At 43.3% G+C, this 24,152-nt stretch overlaps 1 protein-coding gene across 1 annotated transcript in view; it reads right to left on the reverse strand.

Moving 5' to 3' along the window:
• Window positions 1-24,152, reverse strand: part of ryr2a (ryanodine receptor 2a (cardiac)) — an 806,696-nt gene that overhangs the window by 111,528 nt on the left and 671,016 nt on the right. Inside the window, exons 73-78 of the mRNA XM_041213076.1 lie at window positions 23,326-23,460; window positions 20,276-20,388; window positions 12,843-12,939; window positions 10,309-10,415; window positions 7,565-7,616; window positions 4,767-4,820 (exon numbers count right to left, since the gene is read on the reverse strand). Of these exons, the coding sequence (XP_041069010.1) occupies window positions 4,767-4,820; window positions 7,565-7,616; window positions 10,309-10,415; window positions 12,843-12,939; window positions 20,276-20,388; window positions 23,326-23,460 (558 nt within the window). The remainder of the gene's footprint in view (window positions 1-4,766; window positions 4,821-7,564; window positions 7,617-10,308; window positions 10,416-12,842; window positions 12,940-20,275; window positions 20,389-23,325; window positions 23,461-24,152) is intronic.

Consider the following 24,152-nt stretch of genomic DNA (forward strand, 5'->3'; position numbering starts at 1 on the left):
CACCTTTCTCTTCTTGCTGTGGAATGATGTAAGAAAATATTTGTTGAAGCCTCTTTCCATCAGCCCATTGTGGTTCACAGCTTTTAGAATAGCTATGTTCAGTGCATGTTTGGATGAATTTTAGGGTTATTTATTGATCATGATTGGCACTTCTCATCATTTGGAAAATCAATGAAAGAAGGCACAAACATTCTTGAACTTTCCTGAATTGTCTGTATGACAAAAAAATGTAATCATTTGACCAGAGTGGTACACAGTGCACAATGCATGCCCGAAAAGAGTGGTGTCCTTGTTTCAGCTAAACCACAACAGAATATTAATGCACAAGCATGAGCACACAAACACACCATGAATAGGTAGGTGCTTGTGAGGAACGCCACAGCAGGCCTTTTTCAGCAGCACGTAATGGAAACAGGCTTGGCTGAACTCCCGGTGTACATGTGGATTAATAAATCTGAATTCCTGATAGATTTAAAGCTTGCAAGTCAACTATAAAGAGGATACCACAGCTTGGATGGGACAAAGAGTACCAACAGAAGACAGTTTAGAGCCCTGCAGAATAGAGCAGCGGTTGGGCGTTCAATGGCGCAGCTGAAAGCTGAGAATATGGGGCGTGAAACAATTAAATCTGCATCATGTCCAGACAAAAGAAATTTTGGGAGACATGTGTGGCTTATGAGGAGCAGCAGCAGCAGCAGCAGCAAAAAGCAAGTTGTCATGAAATTGGCTTTGCTGCCTTTACGGTCTATTGGAACTAGTCAGAAACACACTGAAAGAACCAAAAATTCAGATGGAAGAGGTTAAAAAAAATGAAGGCTTTTACGGGAATATATATATTTATAAAATATAGAGGGGAAAAAACAATCAAGAAATGGCACAAATGAGGAAGTTAATGAATTCGAAACAAAAATTATTGAAGTACTGTAGATGACACTAACACAGAACAATTAGAGGGTTTTTTGTTTGCTTTCTTTTCTTTTTATTTGTTTTACCAGAGTCGTTTCCCAGAAGCTGCCAAATTTGTTTCGTAAATCTTTGATTATATCACGCTGCAAAAACAAAATTAATCAGTTTTTTGTCATTTCCATGTAGCAAAAAAACTCTTTGTCTGGAAGAGAATGATGATAAATCTAAAATGGGTGAGCAAAGTAAAAATGCAGCCTTGCTTCACTTAGCCATGCCAAAATCTGACAGTTTTGCCTTCATTTTCAACCTCTTCCTTAGTAGCTTCACCGTGAAAGAAAACAAAATTCTGTCAGTTCATAAGTCTGTTTCTATTAAAGCTGCAGCACTCCTTTCGTAGCCTCCGTGGGATGGATTTGGCACTGTTCACAAGCTCCCTTCCTCAAGTTATTTTCACTCCCTCTTATTCAGGTGCTGTCCATATTAGGTACGTTTATTAGCTCAGTTGGTTGAATGGCTCGCATGTGGTTCAGAATAATGCCAACAGGGTGGGGTCAATTCCCCTTCTGGCTGAGGTAGGCTTATCTCCTCGCCCAACAGAGTGGAAGACAATGGCAAACCACCACTTAAAGAAAAAAAAAACTGCCAAGGAAACAGCTCAGGGTGAAGAATCAGCAGGCAATAAGCCAAGAACCTACCTTCAGGGAGAGCACATATGAACGAATGAATGAATGAATATCAAGTACAACTTCCCAACTGTAAAGGATATGATAACAGTGGCAAAGATACACATGGGGCAGGATTTTTTAGGTTAGTGTGCGGACACAATCGGCAGGCCCAGGAGCAGCTGGGGAACGGGCTGTTGCCCGTGATCGGCCCCCAATCGCAACTTCACGCTGCCTGGCCAAGTAACGGCCAGCCAACGTAAAATGCGTGCTGAAATACTCAGTGCTGCCGGGATGGGGGCGGAAGGAGGGCGGGCACTGACCTAAGCGTGAGCATGGGGGAGCGCGGAACGAAAGGTCCCTGAAGGCAGAATGCTGCATTAGGGAGCTGAAGAGTTTAAAAGCAATAAATAAAAATTTTAAAATCCAGAAAAAAAATGCCCACATATCAGAATCAGTCACTTGAACATATAGATGATGAAAATTCTGTCCTTTCGTTTTTTTTTAAATTTAAGAACAGAAACTTCATCCCGCCCTTGGATGAGGTTTCATCAAAAATACAAAGTCCGCCTGGCAAATTTGCCTGTCCGCCAACTGTAAGGTTGGACAGGCCACGAAAAGTCGGGAACAATTGGAACTTTAATGGGCTTAATTTGCCCTCTTAATTGTCAGTGGGCGCACTTCTGAATTTCACGCGCACGTGCGTCCACCGACTGAAATATCATGCGATCACGTCGGGACACTTGCCCAACATCATCACACGCTATTTTACGCTCAAGCGGGTTGGACGCACACCCGCATGCCGAGCTAAAAATTCTGCCCGTGAAAGTGAACTGCCCTCTCAATTTACCTCCTTTACATGGGGCAGTGAGGGGAGGGGTGGGGAACATCGTTTCGCACCTTACCATTTTAACTGTGTGAGACTTGTAATTTACTGTCTTGGAAGTGGCACGTATTAACCCGTAGCATTGCATTTTAGTGACCATAAATATAAACGGCTATGCAATTAGTGGCACAAAATTTTCTGTAACCAGTCAAGGAACAGCACGTGCTGAAAGTTAGATTTACCACTGCCAGTTTAATCTCCAGCAGATCTTGCACAGCAAGTTGCTGGAAATGGGAGATGGAAACAACATGGTGCATTCTTCAGAACATCTGGAATCTAACTAAACAGGGCAACCAATTGTGTATCTTCTGAATCAATCAGTGCAGGGCTGGAATGAACAGGGCAGACTTTGAACCAGGAAATGTAAGTTAGAAAAGTGAATTCACTGTCAAATCAAGTGCAGAAAGAGAAATAAAGAGAGGGAAAGAAAGATTGGATTAAGAGAGAGGAGCAAAGAGGCTGAAAGAAGAAGTTGAAAGAGTTATTATATTTTTTTAAGAAGTGTCCAGCATCAAGAACTTGTGTTTATATAGCGCATTTAATGTGGTAAAATGTTCCAAGATGCATTATCAAAGAAAATCTGACATTCTGCCACACAAGAAGATATTAGGGAAGATGACCAAAAGCTTGGTCAAATATGTGGCTTTTATGGGGCATCTTAAAGAATGAAAGAGGGTTAGAGAAACAGAGAGTTTGAGGGAGGGAATTCCAGAGTTTAGGGCTTTGGCAGCTGAATGTAACACTTCCAATGCTGGAGCGATTAAAATTATGGATGCTGGAGAAGCTAGAATTGGAGCAGCGCAGATATCTTGGAGGGCTACAATGATATAGTGTGAGGCTGTGGATGAATTTGAAACAGGAATTTTAAAATTGAGGCTGGCTTAACCAGGAGCCAATATAGATCAGCGAGCACAACGGTGATGGGTGAATGGGACTTGGATTGAGTTAGGATCCAGACAACAGAGTTTTGGATGGCCTCAAGTTCAACAGCAATCAAACGCTGAAGAAATGAGTTCCACCCTGCAATAGTTCATTTTCAGTGCCAGATAAGTGTTACCTATTGCCAGTCAACCTATCACTAAGTCTTAAGTAGCCTACTTCTGTTCTTATTTAGTATGTTCGTTTCACGCTTTTAAAAAGGGTACTTAGATTGAAATGGAAAAAGCCTAAATTTGTGTGGCGAATTTAGTTCCTACTTAATGTGCAAGTACAGAAATTTTGCCCTCTCCAATTCACTGAATGGTGGGTCAGAAGGCAAGATGTTGCTTTCACAAAGCTAATGGCGGAGGGGTACAATTTGGAAAGCAATTTCCAGATTTTTAACCACATACCTGCCCTGGCCTGAAATAGATGTGTGATTTGCCCATTAATAATGGTGAGTACCATTGCCTTCATTTTATTGACATGGAAGTCTGGGCTTACTTGTTCATCTTGTGTATATAAGTTGACAATCGGTGAATGAATGGGTGTATTTTGTGGCACCAATATTTAAGAGTGTGTTGAATTCCTCAACTAAGTTTAAAAAGTGTCACCAGGAAGTTTTTTTAAATAACTACAATCAAAACTGATCCCTACAATAAACTGAAGCCAGATTTCACAAATGTGACAGGATTTGGAAACTATTCTTGCAATCCCAAAATAAAATTCATTTTTTAAAGTTAAATCACCCTAAAAGGAATCAATACTTGGTATTTTGTCCAATTTTGAAATCCATCCTTTGTGGTTCAGGAAGGGCCACTGCAACCTTAAGAACAATAAATGAAGGGACCGTAGATGTGTGCGTTAGAATTACCTTTGGATATTAAAGTAAACCATGCAATTTCTACTAAATATGAGCATTAGATTACACCTTGTCAGGGATTCAGCCAGTAAGTGATCTGCTTTGCAGCTCTTTTGAGTGTTAATACTATTTTCCATCTACATGGTAGTTTTATGGTCCTCTGGTATCCAGTGATGGTTCAATTATGTACGTGAGAAAAATGTAATGTGAAAAATTCCAGAATCCGCAATGATGTAATCTAATTTCAAGAACGAACCAAAATATCTCCTTTATTGAGGAGATATGTATCCTCAGGACCTGCAGTGTTACCATATGCATCCACGCTGTTCATAATTGATTAATTGTGTATGATTGGATTGTGAGAATTGAACATCAAATTCAACTTAAAATAAGCAGCAAGTTTACAGGGGGAAAGCTCAAAGCAGTTGGCATTAAGCAAGGACGTCTACAAAAGAAAATTAGTTTAGACATGAAAGCTATGAAAGATATTCTAATGTGTATCATCTGAGAGATTAATCACGGCAAGTCTTACTTCAAAACTTTTGACTTCTTCCTCGCCATCCTCATCCTCTTCTACATGACAGCTCTGCAGTAAAAACATGTTGAAATGTATTTCAATTTAGAACATGTAACACATTAAACAGCTATAATCAGAATTCCTGGCACGTGAATTTTACTTCAAATTCAAAACTAGCTCGCTACGTCAATTGCATCTCTCTTGCTGCAAAACGTATCTGTGGGCAGAATATTGTGCTCTTCAGGCGGGTGTGCACCCAGCCCAAACGAGCATAGAATGACACACGATGAAGTCAGGCGAGCATCCCAGCGTCATCTCGCACTCGCGCAATATTTCGGTCGGCGGGCGGGCAGGCAAATCGGCCAGGTGGCCTTTGGATTTTCTGCGATACCTCATCCACGGGCAGGATGAGGTTTCGATCAGCGAATATAAAAACTTTTCAGACCCATTTCTCACATGTCCCTGTTCATGTGACAATTTTAAATTAAATTCAAAGACACAGTCCGAAACATAATATCCTTATAAACCATATAACTGTATCAAAATGGAGGTCTCCCAGATATTTGGTGACAGAATTAGATATCACACAGTCAAAAGGCACACAAAGCAATCACTTGTATCGTTGTGCACAATGATAACTTCAAATCTTTCTCCATGTCCATTCTAATTCAGGTCTTTCATCTGGCACAAGTTGGAGGAGCGCGTCTGCCTGCTCTCTGATGAAGTGCTGCCCACATGTTCACCTTTGGAGGTCTCCATGGCGAGGATGGTGGACGCCATGGAGACACTGGTCCAGCAGAATGCAGAAATGTGTGTAGACTCTCTTGCGGGAGCCATGGGTGAGGGGCACATCGACGTCCCTCCAGGTGCTCCTTCCTCTCAAGGGGTCAGGCTGAAACCCCTGGGCACCCGAAGGGACGAGGAGTGGCAACTGGGCACCCCAGGTCATCCACTCAGGAATCTCAGAGGCTGTCCTTTCCCTGAGTCCCCTTTGCCTGTGAGCCCCTCAACCCCATCCTGTCACCTTCCTCCTCCTGCAGCTGCAGTCCTCACTATCCTGGCATATTGTACAAGGCACAGTCTGCTAACTGTAAATTGTATTTAGTTGTATGCAGGTGGTGGGCATTAACTGGAGATTCACTAGGGCCCCTGCAAAATGGAATAGAATGAAACTGTAATTATTGATTGGGGAGGTGCATGTTTGTAAAGTGTTTCCCTGTTAGTAAATGCTTATGAAAGTATGTAAATATTGGCTGCACTTCTATCTTTCACTACCTGATCTTCTGGGTTGTAGCACAGAACACCATTATAATTCATCCTTGCTGGTGCATACTGAAGGGCATCAGCATGTCTACCACGTACTTAAATTACATCCTCAGCAACCCAGTTGCACATACAATGACCACTCTTGTGCTCATGTGGTTGTTGTACTGTTATTATGCATCAGTGGTAAGACTCTTCAGAGGTCATCAGCCATGTCCTTAGAAGGTATCCCAATTCTCCAAGCAGCCATTCTCTAAAGTCTTCTTGGAGTTTGGAAGATCTGTGAGAGATTTGACTGGCATAGAATGAAGGCAGCATGGCAGGTTCCTGGATATCTTGCGCAGAAATGCATGATAATCTTTCAGTGGATCCTAGTTAAACATCCGTAGAGTGAAATTTCCTTTGATGAATAGCGCTGGCTGATTGAAAGGTGTTTTGATTGCCACTTAGGTCAATCTATCCCTGAGCCTGTGGGAATCCAGCCATCGCCGCAAATCTGTCAGCTCTCTTGTTCCGAGTGGCTTCATCGGATGTAAAATGGACATAATTGGCTGCCCAAGCATCGGTCACCTGTGAGATGTAGTTTTGTGCAGCACATTGTAAAATCTTGCAGACGTCACAAACAGATCCCTGAAAGAAGCCAGAGGCAAAGAAATTCAGGGCTGTGGTGACCATGATGGTCACTGGCAATGCATGGCCACCTGGTCCACTGGCAAGGAGGTCTCATTCCAAGAGGCTGCAGGAATCAGCAATGACCTGCCAGGAAAGTATCAGTCTCCTAAGATGGTGTTGCTGAGTCATACCCAGAAAGTTGATCCTCTGTTGGTATACCCTGTGTTGGGGATGTCGTCTCCTTGAGAGCTGGAGCTCTGTGTTCACCTTCTCTATCTGGAGCAGCAGGTAGATGAGGAAAAGGCAGCAGTTGCTGCTACTGGTGTTGCTCCTGCTGCTGGTGGTGTTGCTGGTGCTGCTGTTTCTCATCAGTGGTTGCAGGCAGAGCTGCATAAGCTGCTCCACGCTACATTTTGTTACCTCCCCAATGCTGAATTAATTGCTTACAGTTTTTCTGCCCCTAGGAGTCTGATGTGCAGCCTCCTGTGCAATTCTCTGTGCCCACTTTCCAACTTGCCCAATCCAACAGGCTCTACAAAATCCAGCCTATTACAATCGCAACTGAATAAATGTTCACGCGCCATTAATTGTTTACTAAATCTGGCTCATTATTGACTCTAAAGCCAACTGCTGCTGATCGCTAAGTGTTTACCCCCTGGGTCACCTTCTAACTCCCTGCCCTCTTGCACCCACCCAAACCTCTCCCATCAGTTCCACTCTGATCGCCCCCTGAGAGCAAGATTACATATTGTGAATCTCCGCAAAGTTTTCTGCCATATGAGAAGAATAAAGCGACGATAAAGCCATTTGTTCACCCCATCACAGCTTTGGAAGAACTATCCAATGTAAATTATTTTATCTGAAGAGAAGAATTGAGTCTTAATATTTACATAAATGATTTGCACTGAATTTATTTATCAATGAAATTCAATCATTACCTTCGCCATAATGTCAGCATAAGCCATGTAGAGGAAATCTTCTTCCAGGTTACTGAGGAAATTAGAAGAAAATGTTCTAAGTGTAATGTAAAATCATACCTGAACTACTTCAGGATATTTTTAAGCGTTTGTATCTTGGTTTGGTTTAGAGAACATGGGCTCAAATTCCCAAGGAGTTCTGATCTCCCTCCATAACTTTGGCAGACTGTCCACAGAAACCTTAAAGAAGCAGTGTAAATGGCTATATACATCATTTCTCCAGGTTTCCCAATGAAGTTACAATGAATTATCAGGAGAATCCCCATAGAAAATCTACCCCCCATGATCATACCACCAACTATTATACTCGTACGGCATGGTAATAGAATAACGAGCCAGAGATAGTGAATTAAAATCCTACTATCAAGTGGTGAGGTAGAATTCAAGGATCAGATCATCCCTTGCCCAATCTGGCCATCACATGACTACACATTGGAGTTGACTCTTAACGTCCTCAGGATAACCAGAGATAAGCAATAAATGCTGCCTTGCTGGTATAGTCTCTATCTTAAGAATGAGAAAGGAGTAATCAATACAGACCCAGAGTGTCCTCTGAGATGCTCTCACTCCACGTTATAACTTTGTCAGAAGTGTGGAGGAATCGTCATTTACACACCAAGTTAATTTAGTAGCGTGGAAGTGGCTCCAAGGAAATCCTGAGCTTCTGCAGCTAAAAAGTTAGTTGACATGGATTTACTGACCATAGATGAAATTTTGGCTCATCCTTTCATAGGAAACTACAGTCCGTCACAACTTCTGACTTATCTTTTAATGAGGTGTTTTTTGATTCTCAAAGGCCATAGCAGGGATTAATCAACATAATCAGTTCTGAACTTTACCTTTTCCACTTTGTACCTATGTAGCCAAATTCAATAACTGTAGTTTAATAGTAAATAGTTGCTGATGCTTTAGTACCTTTTCCTTCGGATTAGTATTATGTGTGTATTTCCATAAGGTGCCCCTGTCACTTACCTCCTTTCAAGGTTGAAGAGTCCAAACTTTTCTAACATTTCCTCATCACTCTGTTCTCAGTCCCAAACAATGTGCCTTAGACTTACCCAAAAGCTTACCTATCTGTTCAATAGCAACGTGACAGGATAGATTCAATAAGTCATTTCAGCAAGTTCAGTTCAGAAATTTCAGCACCATAAATGGTAGCACTCCATGTGCTGAACCATAAAACAAATGAGTATGCTTTTTTTCATTCTTGGGATGTGGGCATCGCTGGCTAGACCAGCATTTATTGCCCATCCCAAAATGCCCTTGTTCAGAGGGCATTCAAGAGTCAACCACATTGCTGTGGGTCTGAAGTCACATATAGGCCAGCAGATTTCCTTTCTTAAAGGGCATTAGTGAACTAGCTGGGATTTTACGACAATCAGCAATGGTTTCATGGCTGTCATCAGACTTTTAATTCCAGATTTTTATTTCACCATCTACATGGCTGGTATTCAAATTCATTACCCCGAGTCTCTGATTACTAGTCCAGTGACAATACCACTATGCCACCGCCTCCCCAACCTTAGCTCATCCATCCAGAGAGATATTACAGTCATTCTTTCAAAACACCCAATAACTTCTGAAATGATTGACGTATTACTTTATCACTTTACCCAGATTCCAATTCCATACACTAAAGACTCTTTATGTGAAGAACTACAGCAGGCAGGCCTCAGATAGACAATTGGTGGGAAGTCATTTTTAGTGTCGCTACCCTGTCCTCACCATCTACACTGATAAAATGGAGTGGTAGAGAATCCAAATTCAGAGCCATTTTCTTGAAATGAATATATTGGCTCAACACAAGTTCAGAAATAAAAAAGAAAGCAGTAAAAACAAAAATTGTTGTATATACTCAGCAGATCAGGCAGCATCGCTGGAGAGAAACAGAGTTAATGTTTCAGGTCGATGCCTTTTCATCAGAACTCCAGATAGAAATGTAAGAGTTTTTAAGGCAGTGGAAGGGGAGAAGGTGCAGGAAGAACAAAAGAGAAGGTCTGTGATAGAGTGGAGAGCAGGGGAGATTAAATAACAAAAGATTTCATGATCCAAGAGCCAAAGAATGTGGCAATGGGTATAGTAAAGAAACAAAGGTTGTGTCCAGATGAAAAGAAAGCAATGTGCCATATCACAAGCAAAGAAAGTGTTAACGAGAGGACAACATTAAGGGATATTGCAATTGCCAATGATGGTAAAAAGTCTCGGCTTTGCAAGCCAGGGAAAGTGTATTGATGCAGGATAGCAAGAGAAGGTCAAATGGGTAATGGCTTGACATTATGATGCCATCCAGATCAAGAAGGTAGGAATGGAACATAGAGCTGGAAATTCATTCTTGTCCCATTTCTCACGTGCGAACTGAGCAACGACAACAAGCACTGTGTCTGCACTGAGGAGGTCCCCTTGTGTCAACAAGAGGTGACCAACATACTGGAAGTAGTATTCATGCCCCAAGGGACGGTTTGCCAATTGCAAGGAGGAGCAAGGGTCTATGGTAAGTACAGGGATACCATTCGGGAGTTGATGTGCCTGGGCTGGCAGCCGCCCCCAATTTACATGTGGGACATAAGAATTACTCCTGCTCCTCTTGTCTTCTTGGCTTCAGGTTCAGGTAGGTTTTTAGGTCTGAACTTTGTGGTTCCTCCCTTGTCAAAAGTAGAAACAAAGAAAAGCAAGTTATTCTAATTGTACTATTCTGTTAAGCCTACCATTTTTCAGTTAAAGCTGTCCGACTGAAAAGAAGAATGAGTTGGTGAAGTGGGTCAAGTCGTTTGGTTCCCTCCTCTTCTTCCACTGGTTTTTCCTCCCCCGGTTTCTAAAGAAATAAACAGATAAACTTATAAATGAACTGAAATTCCATTGAAAAATTGTGGCACTAATTACTAACGTACCTAATACAGGGTCTCTAACAAAAGCCTTAAAATATACAGTACAGTTTTCAGTGAAAACATTTCACAATACAGCCAGTTAAATGCCCTAAATGTAACATAAAAGCACGTCATAATATCACAAAAGAACAGATTACCCTGCTGGACCAGAATTGACTTTGGACAGTTGCAGCAATTTTTCAGGTCTCAAACAAGAACAAAAAATTGTCATGATCCCAGCTGATGTTACTATTGGACCAGCCAGATCCTAGGGTGGAACCCAGCTTGATAGACCCTAACTTTTTTTTGTTTAGAAACATGGAGTGGCTACTGAACAGAGTCACGGGAGTCAGCTAATGAACTAGTAACAAAAGAATAGAGCATTTATTAAACAGGAAAAGATAAACTATATTAGAATACTCCTTCACCCACAACTATACTTTTACAGTTATATACAGATTTGTAAGAATAACACAAGTTCCAAAAGTTATCTTATACTCTAATGTTCACAGTAAGCACACCGTCCATGTAAACCAATAGGTGACCTGTAGTCAGACACACCACTCTCTGAAACCAAGTGACAGATGCCACCCTAAACTGATGCTATGGGTCTCTCCCTCAACTCCCCCCAGGCGCTTGAAACTGTCAGCCAACCAGTTTCACTGAACCTCGTTATTCACATAAGGGTTTCTAATCTCCACTCCCTAAGAACTTGTGTCCTGCAGCTTCTCCCTTTAAGCTTTCTCTGCTCCTCACTCTTAACTTCACTTAACAGGACCTTATCCAGATTCCTGTTCATTCCCTTTGACTAGAAGTTTTTCTCGGGAACCCTCTTCTTCTGTTCTTTGGGGAAACCTGCTTCCTGTGGCTCCTTCCTGTCCAACTTCTCCTGGCAGCTGGTTTCAACTTTAGTTTGGGACTTGCTATCTGTCCCTCCTCCTATGCTTCTGCTTCTTCTTTCAACTCTAGAGCACACTGACCAACTGAACCCAAACTGCTTTCAGTTTCTGTCTATATGTATGTGTGGGACCTCTCTCTCCTGGACCCCTGTTGCTAGGCAACAGCACAGTTTTTTCTACTTTGTTTTTAACTTCCCTTCAAGAGTCATAAAATCTCATTAAAATGTAGGCATCTTTTAAAGTGAAACTAAAACTCAGGTTTTATCCTTTTAACCCGCAAATATAGAAATACAAATTAAACTTAAACTTAAGGATCTACCTTATTCCCAGCACAGCCCAATACACATATAACTTACTTAAACTATCTCCATTTCCTAAGACTAGGAACCAGCAGGAGGTCAATCGACATCCATGTAGAGAACAGACAACTAACATCTGAATAAGAGGACAAAGCCAAAATCTTGACAACCTGTTCTCTTCACATGTGTTCATTACCTTGCTGTATATCTTGAACCTCTTCTGCTTTTCAAATTCAAATTTCTAGTATTGGTTGTATTTGCTCTTTATTTGTTTTTCATGTGTCTGTAATCAATCTTTCGATCACCCCCCCTAATCTTTCCTTTCTGTGGGGTCAGTTATGTTATGTTTTGCTCCTTCTTGGCACATGGACATCGCTAGCAAGGCCAGCATTTACTGCCCATCCCTGGCGTCCCTTGAGAAATTGGTGGTGATCCTGAACTACTGCAGTCAGGTAGATGCCAGCGTTGTAGCTGTACTGGAACAGCTTGGCTAGGGGCGTAGCTAGTCCTGGAGCACAAGTCTTCAGCACCACAGCTGGGATGTTGTCAGAACCCATATCCTTTGCTGTGTCCTGTGCACTTAGCCATCTCTTGAGATCGCGTGGAGTCTGTTTTCATTTCCCCTAGTGGTGAGGTGCACTGAGATGCTTCTTCATATTCTAGATACGAAAGGAATGCAAGTTTTTTTTTGATGTGTCTGACCAGCTGGGAACAAGAAACCTGTCTTGCAGATTCCAGAATGGTAAGTGTGAAAAAATTATAGCTTTTCAAGGAATGCTGTTATGCCCATACTGAACCTAAAAATGCGACAACAATAATCGATCTTGTGAATCTATGAAATTTTAACTAAAATTAAAATTCCTGTTTTGCACTGAAATGCAGCTCTGCAATATTCGCAACATATTTGTATGACATTCCTCGGTGCACTATTTTAACAAAGGCATTTTTTTTTGAACGGATTACCATCTTTGCTAAAATAATGTACAAAGGAATTCCCTATGAATGATTTTTTAACGTGCCCATTGCCCATAGCAGAGCAATGAAAAAGGACATCAAGTCCTGGTAGAAAGGTAAAAGCAAAGGCAGGACAATAATGACACTACTTCACATTTCTATTACCTTATTAGATTCTGTGCAAATCAGGCTGCACAAAGGCCAACAGCAAAGTGTTACTTACAGCTATATCTTCTATTAGTTTGTCTTCAAAATAATGTTCCTCAGTCTCAATCCAGGATTTCTCATAGCCTTGAAGGAAGAGATTGACAGCCCGGTGCCTGAAGGGAAATACACCAATGACAGTTATGATAAGATTATTTGCTTAGCTTGTTACATTAGGACCTTATTACTTTTCATATAATGTTAAACTGATTATAGGAATAAATGCTGCTGTCTGAAGCCCAGGTTTTAGCACTGTCCTGTCAGTCATTGCCACCAGCTGCAGCAATATCTGGTCACTTCGCACCTCAAGCTAGATTTCTTCACCTGCTTCAATTTGATTAAGGCTTTCTTTAAATAATGTAAAGAAGAAGAATGACTATGTCAACATAAATTGGCAGTTAATCTCTCATTGAAATTTCTGTTCATAAATGTTGGAGCCTATCTTTACAACAATTTTAAAAATAACACAATTTTTCCAATTCTTCTTGTAAAATGTAGCACAAATATCAAACACCCTTGAGAAAGAAAATTTACCAGGGAGGCCTCGCATGCATTCAGCGGCACAGAAAGTTACTGTCAGAAACTGTATTAATTTCTGGGCGCTTTATCTCAGGGAGGATAAATTGGCCTAGGAGAATGTGCAGTGCAGATTCACCAGAATGGTACGAGCATTAAAAGAGTTAAATTATGTGCAGATTGGGCTTGTACACCCTTTAAATATAGGAGATTAAGGGCTGATATAATTACGATGTTTAAGATTATTAAAGGAGTTGATAGAATACAATGGGAGAATCAAGAACATAGAGGCATAACCTTAAAATTGGAGCTGGTCATTCACAAATTATATCAGGCAACTGGTCTTCATGCAAAGGGTAGTGAATATCTAGAACTTTCTTCCCCAAAAAGCTGTTGAGTGCAGGTCAAATGAAAATCTCAAAACTGAGACTTTGGTTAGGTAAGGGTATTATGGGCTACAGAACCAAGGCAGGTGGATGGAGTTAAGATACAGGTAAGCCATGAACTTATTGAATGGCAGAACATGATCAAGGGATTAAATGGCCTACTCCTGTTGCTATGTTCCTTTGAAGCAGCAAGCTAATGCTAATGCCCCATTTATCTATCAGTGCCATTGGGCCAGGATTTCCCGGTCGGCGAGTCGGGGGCAGGGCCTGCTCGCCAATGCATAAAATGACACGGGATGATGTCGGGCGGAACTCCCAATGTTACCCCACCTCATTTCAATTTTCAGGTCGGCGGGGGCTCAGCCGAATCAGCTGTGCGTCCGCCAACCTGTCAATGGTCTATTGAGGCCATTGACAAAGTAACTGAAGTAATTAATGGACCTGCCTGTCCAACCTTAAGGTTGGCGGGCAGGCCAGGACCCCTGGTGGGCATTGGAAAAAGCATGAAACCTCAATCAAGGGTGGGATGAGGTTTCATGTAGGTTTTTAAAAATTTAATAAATGTGTATTTAAAATTGATGGACATGTCCCAACTCATATGACAGTGTCACATGAGGGCACATGTCAGGGAATTTTTTTTCTCTGTTTTTAATTTTTTTTTTATTGTGGAGCCAATCTCCCTGAGGCAGCACTTAGCCTCAGGGAGATGAGTGCGCTCTTTCGTGTGCATGCGTGAAAGAGCGCACTCTCAGCTCAGGGAATCACCGTGGATGCATCGGTTGTCATCTTCCAAAATTCTGTAGAAACAGTCCTGGCAGATTGGGGTGGCAAATGTAATCCCACTATTTAAAAAAGGAGGGAGGAAGAGAACAGGGAATTAAAGACCTATTAGCCTAACATCAGTAGTAGGGAAAATGAGTACCTTGAGTGTCCTGCCATCCATTCTTAATTCGCACATTCGTTTAGATAATATCACCACCTTCAACACCTCTTTGTCCTCCTTTCTGTGACATAGGAGATTATCTGCTCCTATCACTGCTTGCTTGTCCCTACAACCACACCCACAACCCCCCCCCCCCCCACCACTTCTCTCCCCCCACCTTAAACCAGCTCATATAATTCACCCCTTTCCTAATATTCATTCAGTTCTGTTGAAGGGTCATGAGGACTCGAAATGTCAACTCTTTTCTTCTCCGCCGATGCTGCCAGACCTGCTGAGTTTTTCCAGGTAATTCTGTTTTTGTTTTGGATTTCCAGCATCTGCAGTTTTTTGTTTTTATATAATAATCTATCTACCTCTGCCTTAAAAATATTCAATGGCCCCACCTCCACCATCTTCTAAGGCAGAGAATTCAAAAGTCGCAAATGTCGATTGTTGTATAACCTGATCTCCTCTGTGAAGTGTCCTAGGTTATCTGCCAAGTTAGACTTGTAGGTCAATACAAGTTGTTGATGCAGTCAAATAAACATGTACTCATTTGCAGTTTGGAATATGTTAGGCTGAATGTTCGCTACCGAGGCAGGAAGCTCAAGTCAGGAAATTTCCCAACTCGGCAGACTCACCTCGGTATAAAGTACCCTGTCAAACGCAATTTTTGCTATGGGGGTGAGGAGGTTGTGCTGGATGAAGTTGGTCCCCTACCAGAAGCAGATCAGAGGTGGTCACAGAAGCGACCAAGTGCCAAAATAGGCTGTTTAAAAGACCCTTTTTAGTCCACTGGGACTTCATCCTAGTTGTTTGCTTATATTTTAGGCCCTCTAGCCCTCATCCCTCACACCGCATAAGGTTACTCACAATAACTGCTTGTTGTGGAAGAACAAGTCCAAAGCTAGGGTGGAATTGTCCTAGATTTGCATTAAGTGCAGTAGCGGGTGGGTAAAACGAGGCTTTACCCGCCAGCCACAATGGAGGCTTCTCACACCGTGTCATCCCAAATCTGCCACATTAATTATGCATTCCTGGGAAACAGGCCTTTCAATGGTGGGTGGGCTCTCATTCGCCTGCCATGCCATCACCTCACCTTTTCATTACGCCGGATACCATATTTAAAGTCTGGCCACACGCACATCTCTCAGCGTTTCCAGCCCACAACTGCTGCACGGAAGACATGGCCCGGAAAGGCAAGAAGACTGCATCCTCCATGTTCAATGTTGCATCCTCAAGCGCCTTTTGGATCCAGTGGAGGCCTGCCATGATGTCCTTTAACCCCACTCTGGCTGCCGGATGGGCAGCAACATCATCAATCTGGCCTTGGTCATTGCCAATGCCCTTCAAAAGAGGACAGCCACCCAGTGCCACAAGAGGATGAATGATCTCCTCCATTAAGCTAGGATAAGTCTACTCATCACTCTCAACTCACAAACCCATCACACATTCACAGGGCCCTCACTCACTGCCAGTTCAAGGAACATCACCATTCACTTTCTCATACACACCTTCACCGTCCTCATCCCGTCCATGGGACCACTCACCACCCACACATGCCAGGCATACTTAGCATCCGGACTGGCAGGCAACCTGCCTGCACTCTCTCCATCTCTATTTATGCAGGACAAGCTGGCACACAACAATAGGGAGAAGTCGCAGACCGGTGGAGGAATGCCTGAAATCAAGGTCCTCGCGGACTTTGAAAACAGAGCCGTCGAGGATCTAGACTGGTCCTGTGCTGACGGTGAGGTCAGTGGTGATCTGCCAAGTGAGGATCCAGCAGTACAACATCCATCAGACAACTATGCAGTGAGTGATGTGTCCTGTTTCACAGGCCACTGCCATGCACTAATTAACTCTCCTTGCTTTCAAAGACACATCTGGGAAATAGCCAAGGGAGTCCATGACCCAGGGCCTCCAATCAAGACCCGAGGGAAGCTCAGAAGAGGAATCCACTGAAACCCTCCTTGAAGTCCTGTCACTCACCCACACCCTCCACCAGCGCAGACACACACCTTGGGGGGAACCAGCTTAGAGTAGCGTCAGGATCACAATCAGGTGAGCACATCGCACTGTCTGATCCACAGCAGGCGGCAGCAGGGACTTCCCAGGTCCCCAGCACTCAGAGGACTGCTGGAGGCCAGGTATTTGCTGAGTCCAAGTCAGATGACGAGCCTCTGGGCTCAGTCACGTCACAGCTGCTGGAGCTGCAAAGGCAAGCTCAGGAACATCTGGAAGGGATGTCCGCTGCACTCCTCAGATCGCAAGGCATGATGGAGGATTCTGTCTGCCTTCAGGCTGAGGTGATAGCGCCAACATGCCAACGCATCGAGGTCAACACAGGTAGGATGGCGGCAGCAATGGAAACCTTGGTCTAGGACGTCGGTCCTGCACTGCTGTGCAGGCTCAACTCCATCATCGACGCCATAGTTGGCCTCCAACCGCGTGTATGCAAGAGAGGTGTGGGGCAGCCTGAACTCACTCCAGCTACCCCTTCTCCTCAAAAAGTCAGCCTGGGGCCCTCAGGCACCCATAGGGAGGAGGATCAGCAGGTGCACCTCCCGGTGCCACCCATCCAGGTGACTCCAGAAGTGTCTGGCCCTTCCAAATCCCCTCCTCCTGTGACCTCAGCAGCTCCAGCTCCACAGGCCAAGGAGGGTGCCACTGCCACACAGCAGGACCCTGAAAGCAGGCTGGGATACTCCAGGTCTCAGCCCTCCAGAGGATGCCCACCAAGGTCATCACAGACAACAGGGCATAGTGGTCAGCAGGCTGCCTCCACCTCCGCTGTGGATGTCATGGGAGCAACAAGACATAGCGGCAGGGTTAGGAAAGTTAAGAAGATGTCATTGCACAGCCAGGACATGGGTGATAATCACTTGTACATAATGTTCACTATTGTCAATAAACTCCCAAGGATGTCTCCTCTGCCTATGGCTCCTTGTTCTGATGAGCAGTCTTCATGTCACTCAGATGTGAAACCTTCCTGCACAAGATAAAGGTACGTGTCTCAGCCCAGGGCCTCTTCCCTGTGCTTTGTGTAGCCTTCATACCAAAGTTGCTGGCTTGTCATAGCTGCCGGAATGTCGTGAGCAGACATCACCGAGTTCTATCATTCTCTCTGTGTGCTGTCAGCACCTTTAAAGTGGGGCTGGCCCCCCTTCTCTTCAGGATCTGTGACCAGTGACTCTGTGCTCCTGAAGGGGTCAGGTGCTGAAGGCAGACAAAGGATTAAGTGCTTTTGAAGTTTCCATGATATGAGCTGCCCTCGGACAGACAGGAGTCAGATATTCTCAGAGGCTATGTGAAGATCTATGGAGTGTCCTCAATGCATGTTGTCATCATCCTCCTGCAATCCAGTGACTATTAGGCCTGCCACTGTGTTTCTATGACAGGAGCTTTATCACAGAGGGTATGTGTGCTGCCATAAGCCAGACTGGAGTCCAACGTTCACAGATGCAATGCTAGGACCCATGGTGTCTCCTCACTGCATGTCGTCATCATCCTCCACAAATCTAGCAGCTATGAGGGCCTCCCGAGCGGGCCTGCCTCGTTTGGCCAGTGTGAGGGCCGTCATCATCATCTTTGAGAACCTCATCACCATCGACATCCTCCTTTTCACAGGAGGCCTCCAGTTCCTCCATCCCCTCCTCAGCCAACTCCTCACCCCATTGCAACACCAGGCTGTGAAGGGCACAGCAGGTGATGATGATGTGTGACACCCCTATGGACTATGTTACAGGGCTCCAACAGACCAGTCCAGGCACTGGAACCTAATGTTCAGAATCCGGATGGTTTGCTCCACCAAGTTGCAAGTTGTAGCATGAGCCTCATTATACTTCACTCTGAGGCCGCTGCACGAGGTGTCATCAGCCACATCCTCTGCGGGTAGTCCTTGTCCCTGAGGAGCCAACCATGGAGCCTCTGTGGACCTCAAAAGATGTCAGGGGTCTGTGACCAACTGAGAATTTAGGAGTCATGGATACTCTCTGGAAACCATCAGCACACCTGCAGGATGCATTTGTGGTGGTCGCACACCTACTGAACATTCAGCGAATGGAAGCCCTTGATGTTGACATAGTTGACCCCTTGTTGCAACAGAGATCTGAGCACCACGTAAGTGAAGTCAATGGCACCCTGCACCTGTGGGAAACCTGAGATCTGGGCAAATCCAATCGCTCTTGCATCCTGGTTCTCCTGGTCCCAGGCAAAATGCACAAAGTTGTGTGCCCTTGCAAAGATGGCATCTGTGACCTCACGGATGCATTTGTGGGTAAAGGCTTGTGATATCCCACAGAGGTCACCTGCGGAGCTCTGAAAGCAGCCACTGACGTAAAAATTGAGCGCCACAGTCACTCTCACAGCCACTGACAGTGGATGTCCTCCATGCCCCCATGGCGTCAAATCCTGCAGTAGCTGGCTGATGTGACCGACCAATTCCCTAGACGTGCGCAGTCTACGGCAACACTGGTTGTCGGTCATCTGTAGGAATGAAAGGCAGCGTCTATAGACCCTGGGTCTAGCTAGGCAGAAACCAGTGATGGATCACTGTGGCTCTTCAGCAGCATGTGCAGGTGCCCTAGCCACCCTTTTTTCCTGAGGGTGCTGCTCCTCCCTTGGCACAGCCAAGCGCCTCCATCACTCTCTTCTCTGCTCTCTGTAAGCCATGAGGCAGACAACTAGTTCACTTCCTAGTACCTCCACACCAGAATGTTCCAGCTGTATCTATTTATACTGTTTTGATGGGAGAATCAATGCCCATTGCCTGTTTTAACTCGTAATTGTCTTTAGCAATGTAATTGAGATGCAATGCAATTACTGATACATTGACAAACAACACCCCCTCATTCACTCTCATGCCCCCTCCATGCCAACTCATGCCTCCCCACCTATCTCCACTGGCCCCTCATACCTTCCATGCCAATGTAAGACACTTCCATGCCCAATCACCCAGTATACATTCTACACAGAACCAATGAAATCGATACTAACAAATTAATAACTTTCTTTAAAAAACTGTTGTTGTTACAGCCCTAAAAATGTGTCAATCAACTAGACATTTAAATAACAGATGCTATAAGCACTCATCAATTCTCCATCTTGTGCAAATAAGCATTGAGCCATTGACAAAAGTAATCACATAAAAAATGGATTATGACATCATACTGTTGTCAATCTTCTCCTAAGCTGTGTCAACAAACTCACACACATAATCCTTTTATGAGATTCTGGGCTCTCAGACAAGCTTGCATGCATGATGAGTCATGGAGAAGCTGGCCCGACTCCACAAAAACTGCGGGATGTTAGGAGATGCCTATGCCTGCCATAGAGACAGCTGGGTTGGGAGTTCAGGGTGTGGGCTTACCAACCGTACCCTTACACAGCGCCAATTGGGGGCATCGGGACTGGGGGAGGGAACCTGGAATCGGGCCCCTGCCGCCATTTTTAAAAGACTCTGGAGTCTTTACGACTCCACAAAAATCTGTCTCATTCTGCCTGACTGTTTATTATGTTATGAATAGTTCCTGCATTTATGACAAGGACAAGCTCACCTGTGCATGGGGAAATGTAAATGGTTGATATAAGTTCTTTTACCGTGGGAGCAAAACAATCAGTTCCTACCGTGGTAAATTATAGAGTGGTGCCATCCGGAAGCAGGCCACAACTGCCCGTTTACGTTGCTTCGACAACAGCTTGTGCCAGACAGCTTTTTTAGATCTCTGGGGATGTTCAACCTAAAGCATTAAGTAAAAATGCAAAACTCAATCTTACCATTACAACTGTGTGACCAATTTTAACGAAAATGGTTCAGTCACCTTCAACTTTAGCCAATTCTTGAATGTATCCTCATCATGCCCAAAATAATGAAATTGTACATGAGTGATTAGTATTTTAAGGCTTCAAGCTATAGTGCATTTGAAATCACACTGTGAGACATTGACATATACATGGCATTTTGTTGATATGAAATTACTTTCTTTGCTATTGCAATAAACAGAGGGGTTAAGTCATTAGAGCAGCATCTTTAAAATAGCCTCAGCAATATGGAAATTTAGACCCTTCAGGATTTTCGGTCACTGAAATGGAGTTTGAAAGGTTAACTTATAGAAGTGTACAGAATAGTAAATGTTGTGGAAAGTTTAACCCAGAATTTTACTGCATGTTAAACCATGGGAATAGGACAAGGAGACATAAGCTGGGATTTTCCAGCCCCACTGCAGCATGTTCCCCCACGCCGGATTCAGCAAACCATTGAAACGTCCGTAGACTTCGGCGGGGCCAGAAGATTCCGGCCATAGATTCAAACTAGTAAAAGGAAATTTTCGGACTGCCATCAGGAAATTATTCTGATCAAATCCAGAACCCTGATTTTAACTTGGGGCATGCATGCATCTCAGGGAGCGACAAGTTTACATGGCCACACTGTTGGAAAACCTGGGCTACTGTAATCAATGGACCTCACTACAATCAGATTTTACCAACCTGCAGTGGAGGCCAGCAGGTAGGAAAGGGTAATTCCACAATAGAAGGTTGCCATTGGGTATCTAAGGTATGTGCTTTGCTGTGGTGGTGGTGGTGGTGATGGGGGGATGGGGGGGGGGGGGGTGGGGGGGGAAGGTGGGGATGGGGGAGTGCTGTGGTGAGGAGAAACTGAGGAAGGGATCACAATTAGGGAAAAGGAGAAGTAGAGAACAGCAGAGGCACAAGGCTTCCTTACGGCATGACGGTGCACTCCTACTCTTCCTGGGCCTCAACAAGACAGTGAAATACTAAACTTATTTACCTTCTTGGCACTCTCCTGGGCCAGGGTCTACTCCTGAATGATGCCAGGTTTCCCTGGCAAAGCCAGCACCAAACCCCAAACATGCAGCTGCACATTAAAATGTCATTGAGGTCTGAATGATATCATCGCCGCTAACTTTTGCATTTCAGTAAGACCCATGTCTGTCTGGGGCAAATGGCATGTGACAGGAAGTGGAGGTGGATGCCACTCAGCCGGATGCGACTTCCATTTTAATCCTGCCCCCCACACTCTGGCACTCCCTGCTCATATTGGGAATTGGGGATTGAAGTTGAATCTTAGTAATGTAATTCTGGGCAGAGTAGTGGATGTGCAAACCTTGCAATAATTTAAGAAACAACTAGATGCAGCAATGGGTGGAGTATAGGGTCGTTTCAAGTTGATGAACGAAGATGGGCTGAATGGACTTCCTCATCCATCAGCAATACAGCATACAGAATGTAATAATAGATACACCTGATGGATTCAACGACTTTATGAGTTTCACAAGACTATAATAATTTTCATAATATTATTGTGGATTATTGTAAAGTAGGTTTATGGGTGTGAGTGTAGCTGGTTCTATCTGTGAGATTTAATTAAATTAGAGTCAGATAGGCTGCAAGCTTGAAATTATCAAAGGAAGTTAGGGGTAAAAGGCATTTGAAATGCTAATGAGTAAACATGGATGAGGTCCTGGCATGTAGCGTGTGAAGGAAATTTGCATTTGTAGATAAGTGAAGGAGTTGTTTGGGTTTCAAAGGGATGGTAGGATGTTTAGAACTAACAAGATAAATAGGGCAAGGTTATTATGTTTATTTTTCCCAAAAGTTACTGACCACATTGGCAACATGAAAGATTTTTATATTATGGGAAAAGTAAAGTTCTAAAGACATAAAGAACAAAAGAATTTACAGATTAAAGAGAGAGAGACACATATAAAAAAGGAAGGTGATGTTGGGGGGGGGCATGTAAGTTCTAACAGGAGTGAGTGAAACAGTCTTGGGGAAACCTCCAGTCATGTTTGCAAAAGTCTGCTGTGTCCAGTAACTAAAGTTGGAGAAAAGCATTTGGAATGCCACTGTCAAATGGGTGCTGTATAAATCTGCTGGCTTGCTATTTAAATTTAAAATCTATTTTGGGTTGTTGCCTTAAAGGGGGTGTGTATTTGGGAGTCTGTTTAATTAGGCATTTTGGGATTTGCTATAATGTTAAGTAACTGTAATCTTATGTTTGTGCTTGAAAACTTCTCTTTTGTTAATAAACATTTTAATTTAGTTTTTAAAATCTCTACAGGGTGTTATTGGACTCATTACTTCTGAATTCAGTGCCCAAATCTTTTCGTAATAATACAAATTGCAAAACCGTTGTGATAGCGTAGCCAAGTTTTCCTTGTGGATTTGGTCCACCTGGCACACATCATCTGCCATGTATCACCTGCCACGTCATAATAATGAGGTAATTACGCTCTGAAGATTGCTGTATTTCCTATTTCTGATAAACCTGTTGCAATTTCCAAGCAATCCTGGAAATACAAAACCAAAGTCATTGCCTCTTTCAGATGCGCACCTCGTTAAAGCATGCAAATTGGGGTTCTATAATGTACATAGGATCCAGATGCAATACAACCACACGAACATGCAGAGCCGTGTGCCATGCATGTTTCACTCACTGGTACCCGGCATGTGGAAGTTTAACCAGTTATCTTTAAAGGAGCCACTGCAGATCCCACAAAACTCTTCCCAGCTGCTGTCAGCTCCTCCTTTGTATCCCCTTCCTGTGATTGCTACCCAGCCCAACCCCCCACTTAACCTCTATCTTTAAGCTCAGTTCCACAGAGGTTCTGTGCATTTGAATTATAATCATTTATCTTAAAATAAAAAACACAGACCTGCTCTAAGTGGAAGACCACGTTGGCAATATCCAGCACACGTACCACCGTTTTCTCTGGATCAGATGTATCTTCACTCCTGTTGGGTAGATCTTTGTAAAGTGCCATCTGCCACCTAATGGCAGGATCTTCCAACTGTAGGAGGGGAGAAGTGTCAGTGATATACACAACAGCATTCACAAAGCAAAACAAATTCTTTTGGTATATCTGTTTTATTAAAGCTCATACTAAACCCTATATGCAGTATCTCCAACCAAACAGATGAATAAATGTTTTCAATTACTACTCTATTGCACTACTCACCCCATTGCTGTTAAAATCTAGTCACTTCTGGAGTTTGAACAATTCAAATTTAAATAGTAAGTCAGAAAAGTAAGGAGAAAAAATACAGAAAACAAGTGTAATACATATCTAGAAATATGGATTGTTGGGAATGAGCAGTAAGGCTGTATTTAATAGCTGCAGTTCAGATGGTATCCGAAGCTATAAGGGTGATGTTTCGAGCAAATTCTGAATATTATCTGAACACTGAAATCAAATTAAAGCCTTACATTTGCTCTATAACATTCATAACTTTTCATAGTGTATATAGTTTCACAAAAATGAAAACAGTGTTAATGTCAAAGCAAAGCTAAAAAGACGTTAAATGATTGACGACTATGAGGAACCACTATATCACCACAACAGAACACTACAGTCATGTCATTATAGGAAGCAGGATATGAAAAAATAATGAAATTGTGGGAATGATTACAAAGCAGCCAAAGCTCAAGATCTTCAGATAACATTAAAAAAAAGGAAAATCCAAATGGCATAAAATGGTTTTA

Source organism: Carcharodon carcharias, chromosome 2 (assembly GCF_017639515.1).
Source record: "Carcharodon carcharias isolate sCarCar2 chromosome 2, sCarCar2.pri, whole genome shotgun sequence".
In the NCBI taxonomy this organism is placed as follows: domain Eukaryota; kingdom Metazoa; phylum Chordata; class Chondrichthyes; order Lamniformes; family Lamnidae; genus Carcharodon; species Carcharodon carcharias.